This window comes from Cucurbita pepo, chromosome LG08 (assembly GCF_002806865.2).
Source record: "Cucurbita pepo subsp. pepo cultivar mu-cu-16 chromosome LG08, ASM280686v2, whole genome shotgun sequence".
Taxonomy (NCBI): domain Eukaryota; kingdom Viridiplantae; phylum Streptophyta; class Magnoliopsida; order Cucurbitales; family Cucurbitaceae; genus Cucurbita; species Cucurbita pepo.
The window spans coordinates 9488018-9515475 of record NC_036645.1 but is presented as its reverse complement, the minus strand read 5'-3'; the positions used below and the strand labels follow the sequence as shown (position 1 = coordinate 9515475).

General features: G+C 36.9%; 6 protein-coding genes across 7 annotated transcripts; 3 read left to right on the top strand and 3 right to left on the bottom strand.

Annotated features, from left to right (window-relative positions):
• Positions 1–1177, top strand: LOC111801204 (the record flags this gene model as incomplete). Its single annotated transcript, XM_023685223.1, is given in 1 exon segment — positions 1–1177. A coding segment is annotated over 1 exon segment (865 nt), but the record flags the coding sequence as incomplete, so codon positions are not given.
• A 6297-nt stretch (positions 1178–7474) lies between these two features.
• Positions 7475–9968, top strand: LOC111800197 (homeobox-leucine zipper protein HOX11-like). Its single transcript, XM_023683790.1, has 4 exons — positions 7475–7814; positions 8396–8733; positions 8844–8923; positions 9710–9968. Exons 1-4 carry the CDS (start codon positions 7475–7477, stop codon positions 9966–9968), a joined length of 1017 nt encoding a protein of 338 aa, XP_023539558.1.
• A 4079-nt stretch (positions 9969–14047) lies between these two features.
• Positions 14048–17137, bottom strand: LOC111800598 (protein trichome birefringence-like). The gene is made up of 5 exons (XM_023684369.1): positions 16012–17137; positions 15388–15580; positions 15076–15269; positions 14825–14983; positions 14048–14730 (listed from the first exon to the last, which is right to left on the bottom strand). The coding sequence occupies exons 1-5, from the start codon at positions 16968–16970 to the stop codon at positions 14388–14390; spliced, it is 1848 nt and encodes a 615-aa protein (XP_023540137.1). The 5' UTR covers positions 16971–17137; the 3' UTR covers positions 14048–14387.
• Positions 17138–19220: 2083 nt separating this feature from the next.
• Positions 19221–20972, bottom strand: LOC111800915 (activator of 90 kDa heat shock protein ATPase homolog). The gene is made up of 3 exons (XM_023684834.1): positions 19910–20972; positions 19669–19748; positions 19221–19583 (listed from the first exon to the last, which is right to left on the bottom strand). Exons 1-3 carry the CDS (start codon positions 20789–20791, stop codon positions 19490–19492), a joined length of 1056 nt encoding a protein of 351 aa, XP_023540602.1. The 5' UTR covers positions 20792–20972; the 3' UTR covers positions 19221–19489.
• A 937-nt stretch (positions 20973–21909) lies between these two features.
• Positions 21910–24708, top strand: LOC111801153 (probable protein kinase At2g41970). 2 transcript variants are annotated; one of them, XM_023685146.1, is made up of 8 exons: positions 21910–22130; positions 22307–22427; positions 22664–22920; positions 23012–23138; positions 23214–23487; positions 24074–24206; positions 24285–24371; positions 24555–24708. In XM_023685146.1, exons 2-8 carry the CDS (start codon positions 22340–22342, stop codon positions 24687–24689), a joined length of 1101 nt encoding a protein of 366 aa, XP_023540914.1. In that variant the 5' UTR covers positions 21910–22130; positions 22307–22339; the 3' UTR covers positions 24690–24708. The 2 variants fall into 2 exon arrangements, with proteins under 2 accessions (XP_023540914.1, XP_023540913.1); XM_023685145.1 differs by having other exon boundaries at positions 24074–24371.
• A 160-nt stretch (positions 24709–24868) lies between these two features.
• LOC111801154 lies at positions 24869–26982 on the bottom strand. Its single transcript, XM_023685147.1, has 3 exons — positions 26864–26982; positions 25570–26336; positions 24869–25316 (listed from the first exon to the last, which is right to left on the bottom strand). The coding sequence occupies exons 2-3, from the start codon at positions 26189–26191 to the stop codon at positions 25117–25119; spliced, it is 822 nt and encodes a 273-aa protein (XP_023540915.1). The 5' UTR covers positions 26192–26336; positions 26864–26982; the 3' UTR covers positions 24869–25116.
• Between the last annotated feature and the right edge of the window lie 476 nt (positions 26983–27458).

Genomic DNA, 27458 nt, shown 5'->3' with positions numbered 1-27458 from the left:
CTTTGATTGTAATATATGTCTCGACTTGGCTAGGGACCCTGTTGTAACTTGTTGTGGTCACCTATACTGCTGGCCGTGCCTTTATCGATGGCTACATCTACATTCAGATGCCAAGGAATGCCCTGTATGTAAAGGAGAGGTTACCATGAAGACTGTGACGCCAATTTATGGTCGTGGCAGCAACACGCCTATGACAGAGGAGGATGCTGCACTTAAGATCCCTCTAAGGCCTCATGCTCGGAAGGTTGAAAGTTTGAGACAAACCATTCAGAGGACTGCACTTAATTTCCCTATGGATGAGATGATTCGTCGATTGGGGAATAGATTTGATTTCAATCGTGATCTAGACCAACCGCCGGAGCCAGACGGTTCACATGAAACATTTGGTCGATCTCCAACCTTGTTGAATAGGATTTTAACATCCAGGGGAATTCGTAGAGAACAAATTTCACTGCACCCCCATGATGATGTAGGAGTTTTAGAACTCCCTCATGTGTCTGGCACCGAGGCAGGGGATACCCGTCTTCAATCTCTCCCAGTGCTTCGATCATTACTACACAGGACAAGAGTTTCTTCTCTGACCTCTGCGTTTAATACTGCTGATAGGCTTCCAGAGGGCTTTTTGTATACCGATCCGCTCGTTCCTAGACACCAGGAGCAGCCTCCTCCGCCTGTGGAGGATAGAGATTCTTTCTCTAGCATTGCTGCTGTTATAAATTCAGAGAGTCAAATGGACACCGCTGTAGAAATTGATTCCATGGTCTCCCATTCAACATCATCATCCAGAAGAAGAAATGATTCTTTGCAGGTGTCCGATGTAGACAGTGGAAACTCTCGGGCGCCCAGACGAAGAAGATTGGCATGAAAGGAGGACCTCTATCTGAATCCCAAGATTGGGAAATGAATCATGACTAATATTTCCACACCTATGTAAGTTCTACTTGCATTTATTTACTTTTTCACTAAGAAAAAAGCATTGCCTCTTGCTTCGACAACGGACTATTACATGGTCGATATTCAATTTTCTTCGTTTTACTGCTCTTATTGTACGTGAATTGAAATGTAGGCATACTTCTTGAACATATGGGAAGCAAATAATTAGTAAATCAAGTAGAGAGTACTTTCCTTTATCTCCTCCATATGTATCCTTTCATGCATCAAAACCCAAGTTCAACATTTTCTTACAAATCCATATCTATCATCTTCTTGACTTTGGTGTTTTCAGCCCTCGACCATATCTGATGTGTTTAATTTACTTTATGTTAAATCGAAAATTTGATTACATAGTTAGTCCCTATAGTTTTAAATGTTAGAATTAGAGCGAGCTATTTGTGAGGGTTTTATCTAATTATGGAGACCATTTATGAAGCAATCCATAAGGACGAGTGATTTTATCTAGTTGTGAGGATATTATGTTCATGTTTAGCTTTGCTCTGGTAGTTTTAGCTTAATGAGAGTGCAATCATAAGTTCATCCATACTTCGAACTGGAAGTTTTTTCTGGTTTTGTTTTATTATTACCCATTAAACGAACATGGGATTTGACTGTTCACCTCAAAGCAATTCAATTTGAAATATTTTGAATTTCTTGTTGAATTTGCTCTATTTTGACTTGAGTTATTTAGACTGATCATTGCAACAATGATGAGCATATCATCCGGCAGATTTTTCACCTTTTGGCTTTGCTTTATTCTCCATTAGCTCATCTGCTGATTCTGTTAGCATCATCTAAAAGCTAGTTAGATAATCCACCACTTAGAGACGAGCATAGCGAATCAGTAACGAATTAGCGTTCTCTTTCATCTTCGTCAAGAATTATTTAGAAATCTTGAAGGTTATGGTTTCCACTACAAACACTCCTGTATGAAAATCACAATATCCCATGGAATAACAGCCTAAAGTTAAAAAATAGTTTGTTGGTTATTAGGTGTGAGATCATCCTCTTTGAAGAGGAGAATGAAGCATCCCTTATAAGGGTGTGGAAACCTCTCCTTAGCATACACGTTTTAAAATCGTGAGGGGAAGCCCAAAAGGGGAAGCTCAAATAGGTCAATATCTACTAACGATGAGATTAGGCTGTTATAAATGGTATCAGAGACAGGCAATGGGCAGTGGGCTAGAGAGGATGCTGGCCCCAAGGGGTGGATTGTGAGACCCCACATCAGTTGAAGAGGAGTGGATTGTGAGACCCCACATCAGTTGAAGAGGAGAACAAAACATTCTTTACAAGGCGTGGAAACCTCTCCCTAGCGAACACGTTTTAAAACTTTGAGAGGAGGCCTAGAACGGAAAGCCCAAAGAGAACAATATCTACTAGTGGTGGGCTTGTACTGTTACATTAGGTCACTCGCACAAAGAATCCTAGGATTAGAACGACTTTCTTCACTCTTTTTCACGTAAATAAACACATTCAGGCCTATTCTTCTATGGAGCTTGTTGACTTTAGGAGGCTCATCATGATCATTTACTTTGATCCTCATGGATTCCCTCCACTTGTCTTGTTGGGCTACAATACCCATATTTCCATTTCTGTCTCCACTTCAACACAATACCCATGCTTTTCATTATAATCAATGACTGCTGTGATTGTCTATCCCATTCCCATTTTGTGAACACATTGAGTGAGATCTAAGCATCTCCATTGTTTCAAAGCTACAAGCCATGATTACCAGTAGTATTGAAATATGTAGCTAGCTTGAGCTTTTTGTTTAAACATGATGAATCATGATGAGAAATCATCAAGTGGAGCTCTAACTCATTGCATAAAATGATGTATGTTTCTCTATTGTATATCCCTTGAATATTCAGGTGAGTGGAAAAGGCAATTTACTCTGCTATAACACACAATGTTTCTCTGCAATGTTTTCTAATAATTCGCATCAGTTGATGTAAAGTTATTCCTTGTCTTTTTTTTAGTGAAATTCCTTGCAACTGTCTACCAGAAACCTTGTTTTGGAATGCATTTATTGGTTGAGACATGTTTTTGTTCAGATCTTACATTTGTGTACTAAAAAATTTAAACTAGGGTGAGAGTGGGAAGCTCGCTACTAACCGATATTGTCTGCTTTGGCCTTTATATAATGTGTTTGCTAGGGAGAGGTTTCCACACCCTTATATAGTTTTGTGTTCCTCTTCAACCAATGTGGGATCTCACAATCCACCTCCTTGGGAACCAGCGTCATCACTAGCACACCGCCCGATGTCTGGCTCTAATACCATTTGTAATAATCCAAGCCCACGGTTAATAGATATTGTCTGCTTTGGCCTGTTATGTATCGCCGTCAGCCTCTCGATTTTAAAATGCGTCTACTAGGGTGAGGTTTCCATACCTTTATACTGGATGTCTCGTTCTCCTCTCCTTTAACCAATGTGAGATTTCACCCCCAAAAAAAAAATGTATTCTCCATCCCTATCTTCATTTAGCTAATAGAGAAAATTTTGTCTCTACTTCTCCCCGTTTCTATATAGTTGAAAAAAGAACGTCTTTTGTATGATCTAAATCCAACTATAAATATACTCAATATAAGCTACTAAATCATTTAGGTAAAGAAAAAAGGTTGAAAGTAACTAAAAAAGTATTCGAGACGATTGAAAAGACGAGTATCGGGTGATAATTATTAATATGATTATTGGGATAGAGGGGGAGGAGGGGCAATAATGAAAGGGTATGGCCCAAGGCATGCACGCCCATAATTGGTGAAGTTGGGAGTGACATTGTTTTATCCATTATATTTGGTGCTCAAGCCAAGCCAAGCCCTTACACACCATTACCTTTCATATGTTCTTAACGACACCATACAAACCTGGCTATTTCGAGTTTTAGTTTTCATTACTTTGTTTTCAGGGTTTCTATCAAAAAGATCTCGTGCATACAGTGATGATTGTCTTTTACTTATATATCTAACATCTTCTTGATTTTAGACTGATAGAAGTTATAACCACGTTCGTCTCTTCACTATTCAACTTTAAATTTTCATCCGTAAAGCATACTGAAGCGGGGAAAATATGTAGAAGTGAAAGAGAAATGACATTGATAGGATAAAAGGGGACAAAGATCCCTCCAATTCCTATGTTACATGCTTTCTTGTCTTTTACAATTCCTACATTTTCCCTTTTTCTTAAATCCTTTTCCTAAATTATTAAAATTTGTAATCAAACACAATCATTCCCTTTTTCCATAAAGTGGTCTTTGCCTTTTGCCCTAGCTTTAGTAATTAGCTTAACCCTATCCTAGTTTTGTTAACTATCGAGACTCGCATGAATAAGTGATATTGTATTTGTTATATCGAAAAATACAAAGAGATTGTCCTATTGAGATCTTTTGATCATCTTTCTGTTATTTGTGCAAGTCTCTCAATATCGTTTAGAATATATGAACCGTACGAACGAAACAAGAAACAAACAAAGGAAAGTCGTTTAAAGAAGCTTTGTTGAGTATCAAGTATTTTGAATGCTTTGATATTCAAACATGAATTTATGGAATCGGGTCTAACCGTTTCATTCCCATACCATCTAAACATAAACTAGTATTTTATTCTCAAGCTTTTGATATCGAACTCGATTACTAGACGTTATACCCCGTCGATCAAACCCTAAACCCTAAACCCTAAATCAAGTTATTCATGATGTCTAGTGCTAAGGAGCTATACTTGGTATAACTTGAGGCTAAGAAAGTTAGTCTACCATTAACTCACTTAGTATATATGATCGAGCCACTGAAAAAAAAAATGTGCACTTTGTTGGTATATATAGTAACTTTTAATTATTTTAAGACTTCCTTAGTCATCCTATCTTCAAGATTGCTCTTATTCAAACGTAGTCTCGATTCATTCATATACTCCTTTTTTACTCGACTGTTATAAGAAATACTATTTTTTTTAATTGAAATATGTATTTTTATAAAACAAATAACAATAATATATTATTTTAATTAATAAAATAAGAACAATATTATTCTAATCCTTGATTAAGTTACAATGATAATGAGTATGTTCTTATCTTAGGGATAATCATTAGTTTATAATCCAATGTTAAAACTTATTAATGATAATAATCATTGATTTCTGCTAATATCCATATTTATCTATATTTTTATGGTAATATCGTATCTCTATTGTACTAGTTATTATAACCTTAATTTTGATGATTTATTAAATCATTCTTCCTCAAGTTTATTCCATAATTATTTTTTAAAAAAAGTAAAAAGTAAATAAAAATAATGAAGAAAAAAGTAGGGCCCATAGGGGAGTACTTGGGCCGACCAAATCACTCCGACAAACCCATAACCCTATGATTGATTCCATGTCAAAACGTTAATTAGGGAATGTGGGAAAATAAAATCATTATTTATTAAATATAAAATATCACATCTTGACGTAGAAATCTATTCTTACTAGATGCATTTTAAAATCGTGAGACTGACGACTACACATATCAAAACAAATAATATCTACCGACAGTAGCTAAGATCGCACTGTCTGTCTTGTTTTATTAGGACTCGGACCCACCTTTTTATTTACTTATTTATTTATTTTTAATTTCCTAATTTTTGTATCTAAAGCTTATCATTAAAGCCTGCATGAGTTCAATTATTGCAATGATCCCAAAAGCATGACATATCTGACCTCGTCATATCCTCTGGATCTTTTCATTTATTTCTTTATTTTTTTTAAGATGATAAATAGTATTATTATATTTTAAAAGGGTAAAATAAATAATAATTGTTTTATAGTGAAACCAATAATTTGGGAAAATAAGTATATATATAGCCAAAATTGGTTTTTGTGAAAAGACATTAATACCCTTCTCATAAAAAAAAATATTATTTAGAAAGAAAAAAATAATAATAATAAAAAAAACTACTTTGGACACTGTGATGACGTGGTCGCCTTGTCTCCGTCAAGTCGAACATCTTATTATTTGGTCAAATCTCGTGCTAATCTTTCTCTCTCTACCTTTTTTTTAATAAATAAATATCAAAATGGAGAAAATTCTCCTAAAACTATTAAATTAATAAATAAAATATAAAAACTTCGAATATCAGCTTTAATTCGCTATCGTTACTAGCTCGATTTAAAAACGTGTTTATTAGGAAGAGATTTCTACATCCTTATAAGAAATGTTTCATTCTCTTCAACCGATGTGAGATCTCGCAATCTCGCTAGCACACCGCTCCATAACTGGCTGTGATACCATTTGTTCGTCAGCAACCTCACAGTTTTTAAACCCGTCTACTATGAAGATGGTCTAGCCCTACTCCGACCGTGACCACTTCTAAACACTGTGTAGATTGTCAGGTGTCCTTCTTCTATTGTACCCTAATCACCTTTGCCCACGTCTTTGATGACGGCGACATTTACCCAAAAAAAGCATGCTCTATATCATTTTATTCTACAATGGAGTACGTTTTGATTTAATAATTTCAATCATCTATAAATGGCTTATTTAAACGCAACGAGAATAATTATCAAATGAATACAAAATATTGACGTTTCAAATTTATTTATTTTCGTCAACATTATAGCTCAAAATTATTCCGTCCTATCTAATAAATTCGGAAATAATATTTCAATAATTATCAAAAACTTATTCAAAGCTGAAATCACAAGTTATGACGTATAAAATAATTTATTTTATTAAATGAAAATATAATACAAATATATATATATATATATATTTCAATAAATAGTTGAATTATTTATTGAAAACTTAGGAATTCAACCATTAAAAGTATTAATATTTGAGTGAATAATGAAAATAACAACTTTATTATAAAACTATATATAAATTCACAATTAGTGGAGTGTTTGGTAAGACAGCAATTAATGAGTTTTTCGTCGACGTCATAATGAGTTTAAATAATAATAATAATAATAATAATAATAATATAAATAAATAAAAACAATATGGGAATTCAATCCTGGCCGTAGGATGAAAAATAATAAAATAAATATTTATATAATGATATTGGGGTGGCTGGGTTGGTGAGAAAGACAATAATATTAATAATCACACTTAGCAATTAATGACAGTAATAATTAATTAACCATTTACAGTTAAATTAAACTTTAAAATTTATATTTAATTAAATTGAATAAATGATGAAATAATAATGTTTTTAATAATGTTTTATGTAGCATTGATTTCATCATTATATACACATTTAGTAGCTTAGGAACCAAGCATCCCTAAGATAATTATTTTATGGACCACTGAAGCAAATAATAATTTTAAAAATAAAATTAATATTTTCGTTAAACTTTATCATAGAAATAAATATAAATCTTAAACTTCGGTTTATTTGGGTATTTTTTTCACCGTCTCTAAAGTCTCGTGTATGATTAAATATTTTCACGTGCACTTCTCAATATGGTTTTGTCGGTCAAATAATAATTAATTAATTAAATAATTATAATTGGTATTTAAAAGGGGACATCCATTGGAGTATTGTTTTAAGGTTGTTGTTGTTTGTGGGGATGGAGTTGGGTTTGAGGCTTGGTGATGCTCCCAATTCAAATAACCCATTTGGGGTTCGCTCTATTCCTTCTTCTTCTTCTTCTCTCATGGCTTTAGGGTTTTGTGTTGGATTGGGACATGGTTATGGTTATGGTTCTGGTTCTGGTTCGGGTTCTGGTTTCGGTCGGGTTCATGATGAGGATGGAAGAGATGTAAAGGATGATGATGAAAAAACTATTCCCGGTTCTGGGTACGGTTTGGATCCGCCGGTTCAGCTGGATCTTCTTCCTTTGGCTCCGGTTCCTCGTTCTTCTCATCAATCTTCTTCAACCCTTCCATTTTCATGCCTTTCTCATCGCTGTAAATACACTCTCCTCCTTCCTCTTCCTTTTATATATATATATATATATATATTTTGCATGGTGATGACGGTTTAGTTCATTGTTAGTACATATTGTTTTTTTTTTTGTCCGAAGTTTTTAAAATGGGTCGGAGGTTTTGACCCCATAATAAAAATGTTTTATTTCTCTCGTCCCGGAGATTTCACAATTTATATTCTATCTAGCGTTTTCACGAACACTTATTTGTATGTGGGATTTCACAATTCACTCCCCTTTGAAGTTTAGCGTCCTCGTTAGCACTCGTTTCTCTATTCAACTGATGTGGGATCTCACAATCCACCCTATTCAAGGCTCAACATCCTCGCATTCATTCCTCTCTTCGGGGATGTCTCAATCGGTTGAATAGGGAAACGAAACATTCTAAGAATGTGGAAACGTGTCACTAGTAGTCGCGTTTTAAAATTTTTGAGAATGTTTGAAAGTCTGTTAGCGGTGGACTTAGAGTTGTTAAAATTTTTCGATTAAATTTTTGATGATCCAAGAATTAAAACTTGGGGAATTGGGTCAATTTGAGGTGAATCTCTGGTGCTATTTGTGCAGTGATGCCGGAATTGGGTTGTACGGACAAAGTATTGGACGTAAACCGGCCGCCGGCGTTGGCGGCGGCCGTGGAAATGATACCGGTGGAGGAGACAGAAGACAAGTCTCCAAACAGTACGGTAACGTCTTTCCAAATGGATTTTGGGGTCAGAAATGGAGGAGGAAGAGGAAGAACAAGAAGCAAGAGATCATCAGACATGGAAATGGAGACGGAAAGATCGTCGTCAAGAATCAGCGACGATGAAGAAAACGCGTCTGCTCGGAAAAAGCTCCGACTTTCTAAAGAACAATCCGCTTTTCTTGAACAAAGCTTCAAACAACACAGCACCCTCAATCCTGTTAGTTCCCATTTTATTTCAAAACCCTTTTTTTTAAAAAAAAAAAAAAAAAATTGCAAATCATTAATTTGTAATATATAAACCCTAATAATTTCATATCCAAATTACAGAAGCAGAAGGCAGCACTAGCCAAGCAGCTAAATCTCCGACCAAGACAAGTGGAAGTTTGGTTTCAAAACCGAAGAGCAAGGTATATATGTCTGCTAGCAGATATTGTTTACTTTCGACTTTTCCTCTCGAATTTACTCTCAAAATTTTTAAAACTCGTGGAGAGGTTTCCACTCCGTTATAAAAAGTGTTTCGTTCTCCTCCCCAATTGAGGTGGGATATCACAATCCACCCCCTTTCAGGGTTTAGCATCCTCGTGAGCACTCTATGGGATATCACAATCCACCCCCTTTCAGGGTTCAGAATTCTCGTGGGCACTCTATGGAATATCACAATCCATCCTCTTTCAGGGTCCCCTTTCAGGGTTCAGAATTCTCGTGGGCACTCTATGGAATATCACAATCCACCCTCTTTCAGGGTCCAGTGTCCTCGCTGACACTTGTTTCTTTCTCTAATCGATGTGAGACCTCCACCAAATTCACCTTACTTCAGGGCTCAGCGTCCTTACAGACACACCACCTAGTATCTACCTTTTTCGGGGAATAGCCTCCCCGCTGACATATCACCCATTGTCTGGCTTTGATACCATTTGTAATGGTCTTAATCCACCGCTAGCAGATATTGTCTTTTTTGGGCCGTTCCCTTCCAAGCTTACCATTTTTAAAACGCGTCTGATTGGGATAGGTTTTCACACTCTTACATAAGAAGTGTTTTTCTCCTTCCTAACCGGACGTGTGATATCACTCATACATACAGACACACATACACACAATCATATATATATATATATATATATATATATATATATATATATAAAGAATTTTGTCGGAAAAATCATTAATAACTCCGAAAATTTGATGTGTTTTAGGACAAAGTTGAAGCAGACAGAAGAGGATTGCGAGTATTTAAAGAGATGGTGTGAGACATTGACAGAAGAGAACAGAAGATTACAAAAGGAACTTCAAGAACTAAGAGCCTTCAAAGCTTCTCAGCCGTTTTACAGTCACCTCCCAGCCACCACCCTCACCATGTGCCCGTCCTGCGAGCGGGTCGTCGCCACCGCTCCCGCCACCTCCATCGCCACCACCTCCACCACCGCCGCCGCCCCGCCAAGGATATTGATATGAATTCAAAAGGGTCAGTTTTTTAAATGAGTTTTGAGAGAGATTATATTGATAATGTTATTCATGTAAGAGATCTGTTAATATTTGCATATTAGTGATTATAATAATAGTTATTATTATTATTATTATTATTATTATTATTATTATTATTATTATTATTATTGAATTTCAGAGCCAATCTCTAGGCTCCTCCATTCATGGCCTGCAATTAAATATGATAAAATAAATAAAAATTAAGTTTAAATTCTAATTATCCAAAAATATACTTTACTTTTCATTTATGTTTTTTACAAAAAAAAAAAAATATTAAACTTAAGATAAACAAAAATGTAATTTAAGAGAAAAGGAGCTCCTAGTGACATTTGACTTTTATCGATCGTGTTGACTTTTAAAGGTTGACCTTTTATTTTAAATAAAAAAAGTTCTACGATCATCTCACTTTGAAATTCATTTAACTAAAATCAAGATCGGATTACTTATTATAATGGAAAAGTTTCATTACATTATATGATCAAATATATTTGAAAGTCAAAACGCTGACATGATTAATTTAGGGTTAATTACTTAGATTTAACTACTTTCGATTGATGTTCTTTTGAGTTCATATGATTTTATTGTTTGTAAGTTTCTTTGATATGATTTTCTCATAAAATGTTGTAACAACCCAAACTCAGCGCTAGCAGATATTGTTTGTCGTAAGTCGTTACGTATCGTCGTTAGTCTCTTGGTTTTCCAACCGCTTATAAAAAATGTTTCGTTCTCCATTCCAATCAATACGAGATCTAATAATCCACCCCCTTGGGGACCCAGCTTTCTCGTTGTCACACTGTCCCGTGTCTGGCTTTAATACCATTTGTAACAGCCCAAGCCCACCACTAGTAGATATTGTTCACTTTATCTAGTTATGTATATCTCTCAGCTTCACAGTTTTAAAACACGTCTACTAGGGAGAGGTTTCCACAACCTTATAAGGAATCATTCGTTCCTCTCTTCAACCAATGTGAGATCCCATAATTGTCTCCTTTTTGTACGGTCACCTAAAATGAATCTCGATAGTAAGTAGGTTGAACTTTCAATCTCAATCCTAATCGCTTCTCGACAAATATTTCTAAATGACCCGTTTACCTAAGATTTGTTAGGAAGATAATAATTTGGGCATCCATGATATGCATTGAGTGGAAGATAGAATTAATTAGTGAATAAAGATTACATTTTAATTGCAAAGTTTGATTTGACTTGGGAATTGTCAAACCATTTTTAAAACCATGTCAACTCATGTCCTTCTCCAACACTTCATAGAAAAAGAACAAAAATAAGTCAACCATTAAAAGTTCCAAGTAAAAAATCTAATCTCGTAACTTCATAATCAAGAGTTCGGGGGAAACGGGAATAGGTCATCGAGCTCCCTAGAGCGTCCATGAGCTCGATTGAGCTTAGACTCGTTCGATCATATTAAGTTCAAAATTTGTTCAATCCAAACAATCTTAGATAAGACGACGCACATATGTATGTTCGATATTTTGGTCGATATCAACATTTTTTTAAAAAACTTAATTTCAACAAAAAGTACCTTTCTAAAAATTAATTTATTATTTAATTGACATTGGAAAATTAAATTAATATTGTATGGGCTGGGCCACGGCTGTTGATAAAGCCCGTAAAAAGATGGTGGAAGGCCCAAATCCAACAGCGCTTCACTTCGCAGGCCCATTACATTTAAATTGGTTTTTAAATTCTCATATTTATTATATTTTTCATGTTTAGGCTTAAATTGTTGGAGTTTTAACCCTAAACATTGCATACAATTTGATTAAGAACACTTTAAACTTTGATAAATATTATAATTGTAATTTCAACTTTAAGTTAAGTTCTAGATTTAGTACCTGACGGCTCCAACATTCTCTTACGACATGACAACGTTACCTACTTATCTTGAAATATTTTTAAGAATGAAAACTATTACCACAAACCAACACGAACCCAAGTTTTGTCTTTACTCACATGCCTCCTAGGAGGTCACCTAATATAAAATTACTCCAAGCCATGCACGTTTAAATTTGAAGTTTCTACAATTGAATCACCTAAAAGAAGATGCACGTAATTGGTATAGGTAATAACTATCAATTTTTTTTAGGACTTTCTTAACCATAATTTCATATCCGAGCCACCAAAGTCTAAACATCCCAATCTTTCTTAATTCCAAACGCCCTCATATGATTAAACATTGAAATATGTGAATGACCAAACTTTTGTAACCTACTCACCCTATAAGGGCATTTAAGTAATTTCCGGATTTATTTTTATTTCCAATGATAATTTAGTAGTTAGGTCAAATTATTGGAACCCTACTCCCTTTCACTATATCTCCAAAACTAGACTTTGACCCAACTGGTCTCCCTCTCTCTCTCTCTCCCGAAATTAGGTCAAATTATCTTACCTTATTATAATAAGCTTAAGGGCCGATATAGTTATAGTCGAGTTTGAAACTCGACTCCTATTCTGGTTTTGATGTAGGTATGGCCGATTTTGAACCTTATTATAATAAGCTTAAGGGCCGATATAGGTATGGTCGAGTTTGAAACTTGACTCCTATTCTCATTTTTTCTTTCTTTTAACTCGCATGATGTAAGAGACATCTAAGCTCATGTTTTTAATAATAAAAAATAAAAAAAATATAATCTTTTTTTTACTAAATAAAGTGAGTCTTGGTCGAAGAAGAGTACACGTTTCATGGGCCCACCCAAAACTCAATAATTTTGAAGCTATAAATGGAGTAAGGAGGCGAATGGGAATAAATTAATAAAAAGATTGGAATAATTAAAGGAGCAGCGAAGAAAAATATGAGCCCAAAAATAAAGCGTTCGCCGACAGCCGACAGCCGACAGCCGCCACGTCAAATTTTCACCTTATTTCCTTAAATACCCTCTACCCACTCCACTATCATAAACTTTATGTTTATGAAAATTTTATAAATATTAAATATCAACTAAAAGATTATCTTTTCGACTAAAAATTTAAAAATGAAAAATAGAAAATAAGGGAATAGTTTGTAGTTTAATTAAATTTGCAAAACAAATGTTATGTTTGTGAATATTGTGTGAGAAAAGGTCAAAAGGGTAATTTACATCATCCCTAAAATTAATACATTAAATTAATTTTCATTTTCAAATGTAGTTTTTAGTCATTGTCATACTTATTAAGAATCTGACTCACAATGCCACATTTAGGAGAGACTCGATGTCAACTTCAAAAACTATATACATTTTTAGTCCCTAAAATCTTGAAGTTTTATTTATTAGTCCCTCCATCCTAATTATTAGTGGTCATTATTTTCTTTCCCTATATAATAATAAAAAGAAGATAGATAGATAGCGTAAGATCCCAATCTTACACTATCTAAGGGTGTGGAAACCTCTCGCAGACACATTTTATAATCGTGACACATTTTATAATCGTGAGTTTTATAATTGTGAGTCTGATGGTGATATCTAACAAGTTAAAACGGACAATATCTGTAACAATGAGTTTCAGAGTCTGTTGGTGATATCTAACAAGTTAAAACGGACAATATCTGTAATAATGAGCTTGTGAAATTGCAGACTTATAGAGACTATATATAAAGGGTGTGAAACCTTGCACTATCTAAGGGTGTGAAACCTCTCGCAAACACGTTTTATAACCGTGAAGCTAATGGTGATATGTAGTAAGCTAAAACGGACAATATCCGCTAACAGTGAGCTTACACTATTACATGTAGACTCACCGGGACTATATATATTAAGGGTGTGAAACCTTGCACTATCTAACTATCTAAGGGTGTGAAACCTCTCGAAGACACCTTTTATAACCGTAAGGCTGATGGTGATATGTAATAAGCTAAAATGAACAATATCTATTAACAGTGAGCTTGGACTGTTACATGTAGACTCATAGGGACTATATATGTTAAGGGTGTGAAACCTTGCACTATCTAAGGGTATGAAACCTCTCGGTGACACCTTTTATACCCATGAGGCTGATAGTGATATATAATAAACTAAAACGAACAATATCTGCTAACAGTGAACTTAGACGGTTACATGTAGACTCATAGGGACTATATATATATATATATTGAAAATATAACATAAATATTTGCATTAAAGCATTCCCTTATGAACAGAAGCAGATCATCCTCAAGAAACACAAACTAGCCTCCTATCTATGCCCTACTCTCTCATAAATTATTGTAGAATGAAGAAAAAATGAACCCATATCAATTCTTTGGGCCTAACTCTTGCTGTTTGATCGATCTTTTCTATACGATTTCCAGAAAAGAAAAAGAAAAAACACAAATCTTCTAAAACTTGATGATATGAACTCAAAACCCAATAAAATATGTACCTTCTTTTTTTGTTTATTTGTTTCTTTCTTTGTAGCTCTCTATGTTCTCTCTTGCTGATGCTGTCTCAGTAGCAGTTCTGCATATAACATCTCATTCCATGCGTCAGGAACACCCGGAAGACACCAATGGCTGCAGTCCTGGAATTTCAAAGGTGTTTTCTTCTCTTCTTCTGTTAGCCTTTGCTTTCGATAGATCGACGGGTGCCCGTCCTTCCGAAAATCTGACATCATTGTGATGTTCAGATATGTTACGTGAGTTTTCATCCCTTTCAATACCTTCTCCAGTATCATCATCTTCGGCAGGTACGGTCTCAGAAACGTCTTGTTCTTGATTGGCTCGATCTCGCTGTCGCATTGCCCACCCGAGTTCCATTGCCCTCCACTGTGAAGCACAAGATGGATTCATATGACCCAAGGTTGATTGATTGTTTCAGTGTGCAAACTAAAATTCTCATTCAGTTCTATGTTCTTTGTACCTGAAATGGGATGCAGAGTAGCCCCTAAAGAAAACAATGGACTTCATTGGATTTATGTTCTTATCAACCCATCTCGCCCATGTCGTTACCGCCTTTCGAAACGCCTCAAGAACATTCAATTCTCCATAAACATGGCTCCCTTCTTGGTAATAATCTTTCCTGCGTTCGTTCGACATCACCGAACTCGTCAAACTTCCAAATACACGCATTGAATTTCACTCATAAAAAAACATAACACAATTCACACTTACCCTCTTGAAGTTTTGTCATGAGTCCACCAGTGACCAGTGTTGAAGATGATTATATCAGCTCCTTCGTATTGAACGGACGATTTCCCGACCAAATCGAGACGCAACGTTTCCTTCTTCTTACCATTCTTGTCTGGCACCTCCCATTCTCGGACTAAGAAAGGAGACACAAAGAACTCTACGGTGAAGTTATAATCCTATCATCAAACCAAAGACGAAAAACAGCCACCAAATGAATAAACATCACCAAAACAGAGCTGAGCAATAGTTTGCAAAAACAAATCCTTGAAAGAACAAGAAGAACACAAAACCAACCTTAAATATGAAAGAGTAGGCTGCTTCCCCTCTGAATACCTGTCTGCCATTAGCTTCAAACACCTTACTTTGATCTTTAACTGAGTTTCTCAAAATACAAACAAGCGATTCCCACATGTTTCGATTCAGCGAATCGCCCACGAAAACTAGTCGCTTCCCTTTTAACATATCCAACATTCGACCTCCATCGAGCCTACACCATAGCGTAATTATAAAGGTCTTATGGAACAAGAAACAGATTATTTGAAGTTCTTATGAGAACTATAGGCTACTACTTAACATTGAGCTACAAACCATCGTTTAACACAATTCAAATTTGATTAAACTAGATTAGAAATCTCAAAAGCACACAACATTGAGTGCATAGGCAGAAGAACAAAACCCAAAAGCATAAAACTCAAATGGTTGCTTTGAATTCATCAAATTCAGAACAAACATTGCCTTTTCTTTTTCTTTCTCGTCTTTTCCAAACATGTCATCAAAAAAGAACGGTCCAAAGAGTAAAGGGGCAACAAATTTCAGATTAAACAATTCAATTCAGTAAGAGTTACGCAAAACCTGAAAAGAAAAGGCCAAAAAAAGCTCAACCATTAACAAAACTTGCAAAAACAAAATTGTTCATACCTTGGAAGATCGCATCCATTGGGCTTCCATCTAAGTTTCTGATAATTCTTATCAGGCCTGCCATTCAGATGACAATTGAATTGTTCATCAATAAGCGGACAAGAACCAGGTTTGTAAAGAGGGTAAGAATCATCCGGCACCCACTCTCCATCGAAAAAATCACAATTCTTCAAAGACTCAAACCAATCCTTCTTGTTCATCGATCCACCAGAAGCAGAATTCATCTCACCCTTCTGCTTCTTCGACAATGGAGCTGTGTAATTCGATGATACATTTTTATCCTCCACCCTAGAACTGTCATTGCCCAACGGAGTCGATTTAATGCCTGAACCCTGAATCTGATCATCCACCACTGGAGGAGCTGCTTTCACAGGCACTGATTCAGTTCTATTAGACTCCGTACCTTTAGAAACCGGCGTAGATTGAGTGTCGTTCTTAACTGTTTCCGTCGGCGAGGTGGTTTCAATCGGAGGCGAAACTCGGGAATCCAGAGTCTGATTCCCAGCCGGTGGATTACTTTCCGGCACCAATTCTTCCGTACGGTTCTTCCCACGCAGCGGCTCTTTCTCGACAATCTGCGGCCGAGGCTGAACCGTCGCATTACTAGATATAGATAGATTCCCCTCCGGCACCGGCGGAGGGATCAGTCGATTACTCTGCTGAACAGAACCGTTAGGGAGAAAGTAAGAAATAAAATAAGGGTATCGAGATCCAGAACCGCCATTAGCGGAATTAGGACCAAAAGAGTTACTCCCGCTGAAAATACTGGATAAGGAAGGAGAAAAGGAAGTTGTAGCAGAAGGGTTGAAAGCCAAAAAGGCAGTGAAAACAACGAAGGCGAACATGAATCCATATGCAAACGCCAGAGTTCTCTTGGTTTTGAGAATGGAGAAGAGACTCCTGACGTCTGAAACCAGATTTCCGCCATTGATGGGCTGGTACTTAGTGGCTTCAGCCATGGCGGATCACAGAAACGAAAACACCCAGTTTCTGGTTTCTGCAACTCGAAGACGAAGAAGATTCTTAGAGAGAGAAAGAGGGGAAGTGGGGTTTAAGAGTGAGATTGAAATCTGTGATTGGAAAAACGGTCTTTGAGTCGAGCGAGTGGAGGAGGAGGACGACGATTGTTTCATACGGATTTGAGAGAGGAAAATTAATTATATTTTTCCCATAATCTGGCGTTTTATTACGATATTGCCACTACCGTCAAATTCGTTACGCCGTTGAGGAATATTTGTACGCGCCTCGGAAAACTTTATCAAGAGGACACGTGTCGTTCCATTATATTTTTGGGAGTATAATAATTATATTTCTTCTTTGAAATTTAAAACGATCCTAGAATGATCGGATAATTCCAGATATTTCGATCCAGGAATCTCGGTAAATAATTTTTAATCTTTTCGTGAATTGAGATTTAGAATAATTTCGAGTTTTTTTTTAAAAAAAAAATAAATGTAATTAGAATAACAGTGGCAAAAGCTGTAAATAATCCAAGGTTTATGTGTTTTTTAAAAAAGGCACTTGAAATTCGAGTAGAAGAATCCAAATCCCGTGCGCTTTTCCCGTTTCTTAACGGATCCCGTTTTGTGACACATTAATTAAACTCGCTTTACATTTGTCACTAACTTTCATGCTGCTTGCTTACTAAATAACTGTCTTTCAAAGTATAATTTTCTCAAATAATTAGTTAATTAATATTCACTCGGTTCGTATGATGCCACGCGTACGAACCAGATCTGGCTGTCGGTTTTGGAGTGGACGGTTGAGATGGATTTGGTTTCGCCCATCACTCCACCATGTCTACGTGTTGCCATTGGACGGTCACACGATGTGCGTGACAGTGGTGCAGTTGGTGCCAAGATTTGAAGTACCTACTAATTTCTATTTTGTGTTGATCAAACTTTGGTAGATTATTTAATTATTATTATTATTATTATTATTATTTATAAAAAGATAAAAAATATTAAAAAATAGGATAGAGATGGTGAGCGGTGGTGGTGGGACCAGATGGGGTCCGTACGGAACACATGGAAATTAAGAGAGGGAAAGTAGTTTACGCGTTGGCCACCAAAAATGGGATTGTTAGATTTGGTGGCATTTATTGGGATTTTGATCGTCGGTTCCTAAGCTTATGTGAATTTTCTCCTACTCTCTAATTTATATTTCTTTTTTTTTAAATATATAAATAAACTTTAACATATTACAATCTTACATTTTAAATTTGTTTATTTCTTAAAAAATAAAAATAAAAAAATTCTAAGATCTACAAACAAATATCTAATTCTGGATATTATCAATTTTTTTTTAAAAAAAAAAATTATACATTAATATTTTTTAAACCAACTTTTTCTATGTACATTTTAAATACAAATTTGAATTTCGAGAGTAAAAAAAAAAAAAAAAAAAAAAAAAAAAATTACACTTCGATAAAATTTTAATATTCTAGCGTTTGGTATAATTTGCACCGGAAGAGGCTTTATACAGGCCTCTTTGCACACAGGCTTCAAAATGGGCCCAATAATTTACTCTATTTTCATGAATGGGATGGATTTTTGGGGCTGTTACAAATCATATTAGACTCGAGAGTAAGTAGTAACTAGACAAGAGGCACCGATCGAAATAAGACCAAACCCTACCCATAGGAGTAAGGGTCGAAATAGAGCTAAACCATATCTATAGTAAGGTGTTAAAAACAATGAGATGACGTGTACATAACATGTTATAGTAAACAATATCTATTAGTGATAAACTTGAGCTGTTACAAATGATATTAAAATCAAACATTGAGCCCTAAAGGGTGGACTGAGAGATTTATATTGGTTGGAGAGGGATAAAACATTTCTTATAAGAGTGAAAACCTCTCCCGACACAAGAGGCTAAAGACATATGTGACAGGCCACAAATAATATCTACGAACGGTAGACTAAAAAGCAACAAGCACTATGTCAATATTTTGCTCAAAAGTATCATCATACTCGAGTGAAAGTATATAACCCACACGATCGATTCAATGTAGCTACAAGTTTGTACCACTGGTGATGACTATACAACCTTTAGTTGTGTATGCTTATCATGTGAGCTTAACATCCCCTTTCCTAAACTTTGGTCCCAGTTGAAAGCTTCGGAATCATAAAAGAAATACCAAACGCTTGCAGAGTTTATAATAAATCAGCTAAAGCTAAAGTTAAAGTGAGAAGAGACTGCGTCCCTTCAGCCAGTAAAGCATATGCATAGGACAACATAATGTTAGGTAGATACAGCCGACAAGACAAAATGTTGTTATGATAATGAGATTAGATGACAATTGTATAATTCAAGACTCAGTCTAAAACCATGAATTTTGATTCATCAATATGGATGGAACACAACACACTGTAAGAACAACACCATCATTTGATCACTAGAAAATTAGGCATTTCAAATCTCTATTTCATTCATGGAGATATGCAGAAACCAAGGGACTTTTGTACTAACCCTATCATATTCCAAACCCAAAAACTGCTCTGATCTTGTTGAAAATAAGATCCCGCCAGCCCCTCTCCGTGTTCTCCACTACAGTTGCGTTCCCATATCTAATTCATATCAAAACATGAACAAATTAGCCACAGAACCACACAAAATGAGCTTGAGTTTTGTCTTTTCAAGTAAAAAACGAACCTGTCCTCCTCCGGCACGTCCGAATGTATCAACTTCACAATGGTAATCCCAGGCTCCGGCTCCTCCAGTGTCAATTTCACCTGTGCACCATTTTCAGAACCAATTTAGCATGATCATTCACGTGGGTAATTCATGATTTGGTCGATTATTCACTAGAACTCATTAAGCAATTCCATAATGGCAAAGAGACACTACTAGAAATGCATTGAGAATGAGATAAGTAGAGGAGAAGGCAGCTCACCGTCGAATGAATGCCATCAGGCCAGCTTCCGAATCTCCATTGTTGCACAATCAACTTTCCCTCTTCCAATTCCAAGTTCTTCCCAGTCACAGACCCATCAAATATACTGATCTCTCCACCCACTTCCTTGCTAATTTTAGCATTACTCTGAGTAAACCCTTTCCATCTATTATCATCCATGAGAATTTCAAACAGAATGTTAGCCCTACAACTAAACTTCTCGGTCATTGTTATCGTCTTGAACCCTTTCTTGGCTTTCTTCTTCTCCGCCACCACTGCTGGCTTTGATGCCGCAGGGGCAGCCGCCATCGCTGCCGCAGGTGGAGTCGATTGATTACTCTTCGGCTCCACCTTTTTAGCCTCTAAGTCATCCTTCGCAGGCCCACCCTTAGCCATACTCTGTACGTACAACCTCACCTTCTCCAACACAATCGGTTTCCCCTTCGCCAACATAGCCTCCTTCATTTTCTTCCCAGTCGGCCCTTCGTCCTTCACAGAAACCCTAACTTCAGGATCCTCATCGGCGTTCTCATCGGAAATATATGGAATCTCGACAAGCCCATCAATCTTCTGCAGAGATTTACCTTCGGAATCCTTAGCCTCGCCTTCCCAAGAAAGAGTGACACTGAGTTCATAACCAGGAATTATCTTCCCCTTCCGAATATTGACATAGGCCTCTCCATCGACCTTGTCGACCTTCTTGATCTTGATGAAAAGGCCGCCCTCGTCGTCGAGAAGTAGGAGGTCAGAGAGGAGCTTGGAGAGGAAATTGCGGGACCATTCGAGGCAATCGGTCTCCGCCCAGTGCCAGTTGTGGACATTGGTACCGTCGGGCCGTTCTTCGACGATCCACCGCTTGTCGCCCTCGCCGAACTTGGCCATTACCGGAGCTTGGGAGAGGAAAAAATACGACGGAGAGAGAATTCAGTGGCGATTAGAGAGATCGTGGCGAATGGGAAATGGGAACGGAGGAGAAGATAAAAGGGGAAGGGAAAACTGCGGATTTCGGAAGGTTCTCGGTCTGGAAGGCTCTAGAACAATGGCGGCATATCCTCTTCCTTCCAAAAACATAGGGTTCCTAACTAATATATATTACCAATTTAATTAAGCTTAATATTAATTAATTTATGAGGTAAACCATAAGAATAAAACTATAATTTCAGAAATTATATATAAATATAATTTAGACCTTATTTATTAATTTATTTTTGAATAATACGAAAACATGTCGTTGACAATTAAGTCAACCCCGCGAAAGGTCAAACTTAAAAGAGGAAGAATAAGAAGAAGAAAATAGGGCATTTCCCCAAGTCAGTCACCCGGGCCAAATTGAAGCCCGATATCGACCCACCCAAATCGCCCTATTCTAAGCCTCTTGCTCTTCCGAGTGATTCACTAAAGCTCTCCGAAGAGTTGTCCCTCGTCGACGCTTGGGACCACGCCCTTCAGAGAGACGACATTGTTCTTCAAATCACTGAGGTACCAATACTCGTTTTTGTTATCAAGTTACCAGAATTTGTTTCTCTAGCTTATTTGTTTGCATGCCAAGTCTCTAAGAAACATACCACAACGTGTTTGAATGTTTGTCTATGGTGGTACTGTGATAATATCTTGCATTTGTGAACAAAAGTCCAAAGTAGTTGTTCACTTCTTTATACCGACCATTGATCATAAGGATATTTTTATAGGTAGAAGCTTACAGACAGAATGATACTGCTTGTCATGGTCGGTTTGGTGTCACAGCAAGAACAACTTTAGGGTTGTTGATGGGAAAATGAAGAATTAGATATCTAATTCTTACCGAGTCTTTATTCATCTTAGACATATTGTAATCGTGCATATGTACATATGTGATCTAAATAATAAACCAAACGATTTTATATACAGTGATATACGTCTTAACCAATTGAATTATAATTAAATATATTTTATAGTTTTAAGAGTGCCATATAAATTAGAAATAAAAAGGAGAGGGCGTAGAGGAGAGATTGAAGGTGCGACGTGGGACGCACGTCTGAGGGGTTTGGTTTAAGCGGTTAGGCAAATCCCAACCGAGTTTCCCGCTAAATACAGCAACATGTACCTTCCTCCAATCGCCATTTCAGGAACCCATTGCAGGGAGTCTCCTCCTCCTCCCCCTCCTCCCACTCCCCTCCTCTGTCTTTCCGGGCTTTCAATCTCTTTGTTCTGTGCCTCGCTTACATTTTCATTCACATTCCAGGTCAATTTCCCCTTCTTCTTCTTCTTCCTCTTCTTCTTCTTCTTCTTCTTCTTTCATTGCAATTATTGTTATCATTTTTCCTGTTTGTTCCTCCATCATCTCGATCCTTATTAAATGAGTCGACGAAAGAATTGATTGATTCTTGATGCATTTGGTGGATTTTCCTTTGTTCATAGGTTTTTGAGGCTACTACGAATTGACGGGAAGCGATGTTCTGCTGCGGAGGTGTGGAGGAGGAAAATTATGGCGCGCCTTCGAGTCAATATTCAGCCCCACCGAGGGGAAATACGTATGGTGGTAAATGTTCTTTTTCTCATGTTCTTCTAAATTCTTTGGTTATTGCCTTCAATCTGTTTGTTGAAATGCCTGTTCGTTTGGAGGATGGGATTCTGCTGGATTTTGTTGTTTGTTAGCCATTGTTCTTAGACATATTGGTTGTTGTTGTTGTTTTCTATAATTCAAATGCTGGATTTGCGTTGTTGTGGCTATGGATGATGTGATGTGGGGATCATGAAAGTTGATTTGTATTGTAGGCAGTGAGAGAGGAGAGCCCAGGAGCTCCAATGTTGTCAGAGGTGGACCTCCTCAGCAAATATTGCCTATTGAAACGCCAGTCATTACACTGGATGAACTAAACAGGTTAACAAGTAATTTTGGTGCGAAATCTTTCATTGGAGAAGGTTCTTACGGTCGGGTTTATTATGCGACGTTAAAGTGCGGTCAGGCCGCTGCAATAAAGAAACTGGATACCAGTTCTTCACCGGAGCCCGACAACGATTTTGCAGCTCAGGTTCGATCTTGAAACAGTATGAATGTTGAAGGTAATATATCAGTATCCTCATCTAATGCATTTGTGTTCATGTGTTGTCATGGTTTTGCAGCTATCAGTTGTTTCTAGGCTCAAGCAAGAGAACTTTTTGGAGTTAATTGGGTATTGTTTGGAGGCTAATAATCGAATCTTGATATATCCGTTTGCAAAAATGGGTTCTTTGCACGATATATTACATGGTATGTTGAGCTAAATCATAGAGTTACCTCTTTTTCTTGACGATTTTGGTTTGTTCTGATCATTTTCTAGTACAGGAAGAAAAGGAGTACAAGGGGCTGAGCCTGGTCCAGTGCTTACTTGGAGCCAGAGAGTTAAAGTTGCCTTTGGTGCAGCCAAAGGCCTTGAGTATCTACATGAGAAGGTTCAGCCTTCCATAGTTCATCGTGATATCCGGTCGAGTAATGTTCTTCTCTTCGACGACTTCCTCGCGAAGATTGCTGATTTCAACTTGACAAATCAATCATCGGATACAGCAGCACGACTTCATTCAACTAGAGTCTTAGGAACATTCGGTTACCATGCTCCAGAGTAAGCTCTTTGTGTGTTTACTTCTATATGTCTTGCTCTTGGAAATGAATTTTACGCCTAAAGTAGCAATAGAGCAATAGAGCGTAGGTTTAATTCCATTTTGGTCTCTAAACGTTTAATTACGTCTCATTTTGATTCTTGACCTTTCAAAAAGTAATCATTTTGGTCCATGCTATCCAATACTTACCTCAGGTAACTTTTGTGTCTAGTACAGGTCTATGTCAACACATTAATGTTCAACAACATAATCTATATGTCATACTAAAAATGTTTAAGCCAACTACTAGCAAATATTGTCACATTTGGGCTTTTCCGGGGAGAGTCTAACCCTACTCTAACTAGTGCAATCACATTGCCCTAAACCTGACTTTGATACTATTTGTAGCAACCTGTGAGAAAAAGCCCAAAAAAGACAATATATGCTAGCGATAGGTGTGAGCTGTGACCAAAATTTGTAAAGTTAAGGACTAAAATTGAATTTCAACTTAAAACTTATAATTTCATATTCTCCCATATTGCCTTGCATCTGATTGAGTTGAAAGTAAGACAACTCTTTCAACTTCCTTTCTTTGGTTTCTATTTTTAGGTATGCTATGACAGGACAGATTACTCAAAAGAGTGACGTTTATAGTTTTGGCGTAGTTCTTCTCGAACTTTTGACAGGACGAAAGCCAGTAGATCACACGATGCCTAAGGGACAACAGAGTCTTGTTACTTGGGTAAGTCTTCCCTTTCTCCACTCTTCCTACTGCCTGCAGTATACTCAGACTCAATTAGCCATTCATATTGTTCTGCAGGCAACACCAAGATTAAGTGAGGACAAGGTGAAACAGTGTGTAGATCCCAAGCTAAACAACGATTACCCACCAAAAGCTATAGCAAAGGTATCTTCAACTGTGTAATCACATTCATATTCAAATCATAGAACATGTTTTTATAACTAAATCAACGATTACCCGCTAATCAACGATCCAATGCATATTAGTTTTCATCATTGTCGTAGATGTTTCGGATTGGATTGGATAGGATACTTATTCCACTATAATTTCCATGTGAATTCCTCTCAGTTGGCAGCAGTTGCAGCCTTGTGTGTTCAGTACGAGGCTGACTTCAGGCCAAACATGACAATTGTGGTTAAGGCTCTCCAGCCGCTTCTAAATTCTTCAAAACCACCAGGACCTGAAGCTCAACCTCGTCCATGAGATAATACACATTTTAGTTAACATACAGCCAGCACAGGCACAAGCACTAGCGCAAGCACAGTAATCTCCCCTGTAACTTGTAATCTTACTCCATTATTCTACAGTTGAAAGGAAATTGTCAAGATGCCCAAACCTTGCTCATCTAGTTATCATCATCATTTTTTCACCCAAACACATTCTTAGGAACTTTATCTGATTCAGGATTTCATAAAATAGCAAGAACTGTAACAATCTTGTTGGATGGAATTTAAGCAACCAACAAGGATCAGAGAATATCAAACTTGATCCTTTGCACTACCACCTGGAAATGATACTCAATGATCAATGACAAAAACATCAACATTTGGTTTATCCAAATTTGGTAAGATTTTGCAGCAGGACTTAGATATTGAACTGCTGGCCTCTGATGAAATATTCAGACTCATGATCAATCCTTGTTGAACTTCAAAACTGCAAGATAAAAGCCATCCTCATCTACAAATTCAGTCAGGCCAAAAGAGTGATCAGCAGCAACTTTCTGCAAAGTAGTCCTATCAGGTAAATCCGAAACTACGACATCTGAGAACTGTTGCTGTTCTTGCTGTAACACTTTCCTTCCACCGGGATGGCTAATAACTAGTCTTCCCCCTATTGAGCAAGAAGGAAATAGATTACCTTAGGGCTGTAATAGACTCTATAAAACAAGCAAGTTTTCATTTCCATGTGGTTTTATTTTCTGAAGGAACTAACAGATTATGTCACAATATGTCTCAACATTGCCCCAAGGACTAATGATATATCTTGGAGGCAAGGTAAAAACTAATTGCTCAAATCCATAACTTATGATCTGGAGATCGAACAAAGATGGTAAGAAACTATGCAAAAAAAGAAAAAAAATCACCTGGCAAACAACGTTGTGTGAGTGCGCCAAAGATTGCGTCGAGTTCAAAAGGCATTGCTGGCAGATAATAGAGAAATACAACGTCGAAAGGTCCCCATTTTTCTGGCACATATATAACTTCTCCTTGCCAGCACTTAACTTTGTCATATTTTTCTTTAATACAAGCTAATGGTAGAATCGCATCATGGACAACAAGTAAACTTCGGCAAGGAGCTGATTCATACAACCGATCAACAAATCCCTCTGAAGAAATGGCAACCATAACCTGAGAACTTTCTGCAATTTCTCCAGCAGAAATGATGCGCCTAATCTTTTCATCATGCTCTTCTATAGGACCAAAATCGTCTGAATCGAGAAACGAAAAGTCCTTCTCAACTAAATCTTCAAAATTGATCACTGATACCACACCCTCATTTGAAGGAGTTGAAGAACAGGTGATTGATCTGCTAATATGTAAGGATGGACATAATTTGACAGGAAATAATGCCGAACGAGAAAACATCCTAGTACTGCAACGAAAGCCCAGTAGTGCACGCATATGTATAGGCCTCTTAAGAGGACATGGCAGGGGCTTGCAAGCAAGTGGTGGACCAAGAGAAGAATGTAAGAACAGAGAATTCATGGAAGAAATATTGCCTCTCTTTTTGGCCTGCAAGGCAAAAGGAATCGTCTCGGGTTGTTCGTAATTGCAGTGAATTGCAATGATGCTACAATTTCTTCCTCCGTCAGTACTACTTCTATTGCAATTTGCTCCCCATTTTCCACACCTGTGAGAGCACAGTTAGCAATCTCCACCCAGAATAGGTCATTCTCAAAGCTTTAGAGGTATCACCTTCTAAACCAATCTCTTTGACAACATTAAAAGTGATAGGTTTTGCAACTTCTAAAATCTATTAAGCATTTAGGGGAGCAAGCAACACCTGAACATTTTGGACAACGTGCTCCACTTAAAAATAACTCAAAGGAAGTTCAAATTCACCATTAGTAAACATCAGGAAATTGTACTATTATGAAGATGCAAGAACAAACTTAACGCTACTTTACTCTCAGAAAAATGTCGAAAGCATTTCAAATTGCAAATTTCTTAGCCCTAGTTTTTAGGCTTAAAACTCCAGAAAATCTGAACTTCATAAACGTCAAAAGAAAAAACCATTAAGCTGTCGATAAAAGCATTACATAAACACGAGAAAGAACACAACAAAAACTCCTTGATTGACCGAAACTCAAAGGCAATGCTACCGAAACATTTACAGAGCTTTGAAAAACAGCTAGATATAGAACGTGGCCGACGCACCTCAAGTTTCCGACGAGGAGCCGACGCACTGCAGAGCTTGGCCACCTTCTCCGGCTCCGATAATGGACTAAAAGTGAGCTTTTGTTTCCAACTTAACAGATAAGAGAGAGTTGAATATTTTGGAAGCCCTCGTTTCGAGCTTCGGCCCAAAGATCCAAAAAGTCCTATTTACATTTTTGCCCTTTAATTTTATTAAATTAGACCCTAATATTTTTTTTAAAAAAACTATTCATATTTTATTATTCTATTCTTGCAAACCTCTCTCAAGCTACGAGTTTTAAAACAATAATGTTGAGAGCAGAATACAACGGGTCAAAGCGAACAATATCTATTAGTAGTGAGTTTGAGTCATTACAAATGGTGTCAGAGGCATGATACGAGACAGTGAGCTTGGGCTATTACAAATGGTGCTACTGGCAATTACGAGCGGTGTGACAGCTCATAATTGCCAGAGACAAGACACTGAACTATGAGTTTGGATCATCACAAATGGTGCCATAGACAAGATACCGAACAGTGTACTAGCTCATAATTGATCGAAGTCTGATAATTTTATAGCCTATCTAAAATTTTATGTGGGGGAAAGAAGAAAAAA

Coding starts and splice junctions, on each gene's coding strand:
- LOC111800197 (XM_023683790.1), top strand. CDS start 7,475: ATGGAGTTGGGTTTGAGGCTTGGTGATGCTCCCAATTCAAATAACCCA. Junction 7,815..8,395: donor TTCATGCCTTTCTCATCGCT/GTAAATACACTC, acceptor CTATTTGTGCAG/TGATGCCGGAATTGGGTTGT. Junction 8,734..8,843: donor AACACAGCACCCTCAATCCT/GTTAGTTCCCAT, acceptor TCCAAATTACAG/AAGCAGAAGGCAGCACTAGC.
- LOC111800598 (XM_023684369.1), bottom strand. CDS start 16,970: ATGGCTGAAGCCACTAAGTACCAGCCCATCAATGGCGGAAATCTGGTT. Junction 15,581..16,011: donor AATGGATGCGATCTTCCAAG/GTATGAACAATT, acceptor GCTATGGTGTAG/GCTCGATGGAGGTCGAATGT. Junction 14,731..14,824: donor TACTCTGCATCCCATTTCAG/GTACAAAGAACA, acceptor TGTGCTTCACAG/TGGAGGGCAATGGAACTCGG.
- LOC111800915 (XM_023684834.1), bottom strand. CDS start 20,791: ATGGCCAAGTTCGGCGAGGGCGACAAGCGGTGGATCGTCGAAGAACGG. Junction 19,749..19,909: donor CTGATGGCATTCATTCGACG/GTGAGCTGCCTT, acceptor AATGGTGCACAG/GTGAAATTGACACTGGAGGA. Junction 19,584..19,668: donor GACGTGCCGGAGGAGGACAG/GTTCGTTTTTTA, acceptor GATATGAATTAG/ATATGGGAACGCAACTGTAG.
- LOC111801153 (XM_023685145.1), top strand. CDS start 22,340: ATGTTCTGCTGCGGAGGTGTGGAGGAGGAAAATTATGGCGCGCCTTCG. Junction 22,428..22,663: donor GAGGGGAAATACGTATGGTG/GTAAATGTTCTT, acceptor TTTGTATTGTAG/GCAGTGAGAGAGGAGAGCCC. Junction 24,372..24,554: donor CACCAAAAGCTATAGCAAAG/GTATCTTCAACT, acceptor AATTCCTCTCAG/TTGGCAGCAGTTGCAGCCTT.
- LOC111801154 (XM_023685147.1), bottom strand. CDS start 26,191: ATGAATTCTCTGTTCTTACATTCTTCTCTTGGTCCACCACTTGCTTGC. Junction 25,317..25,569: donor CACACAACGTTGTTTGCCAG/GTGATTTTTTTT, acceptor CTTGCTCAATAG/GGGGAAGACTAGTTATTAGC.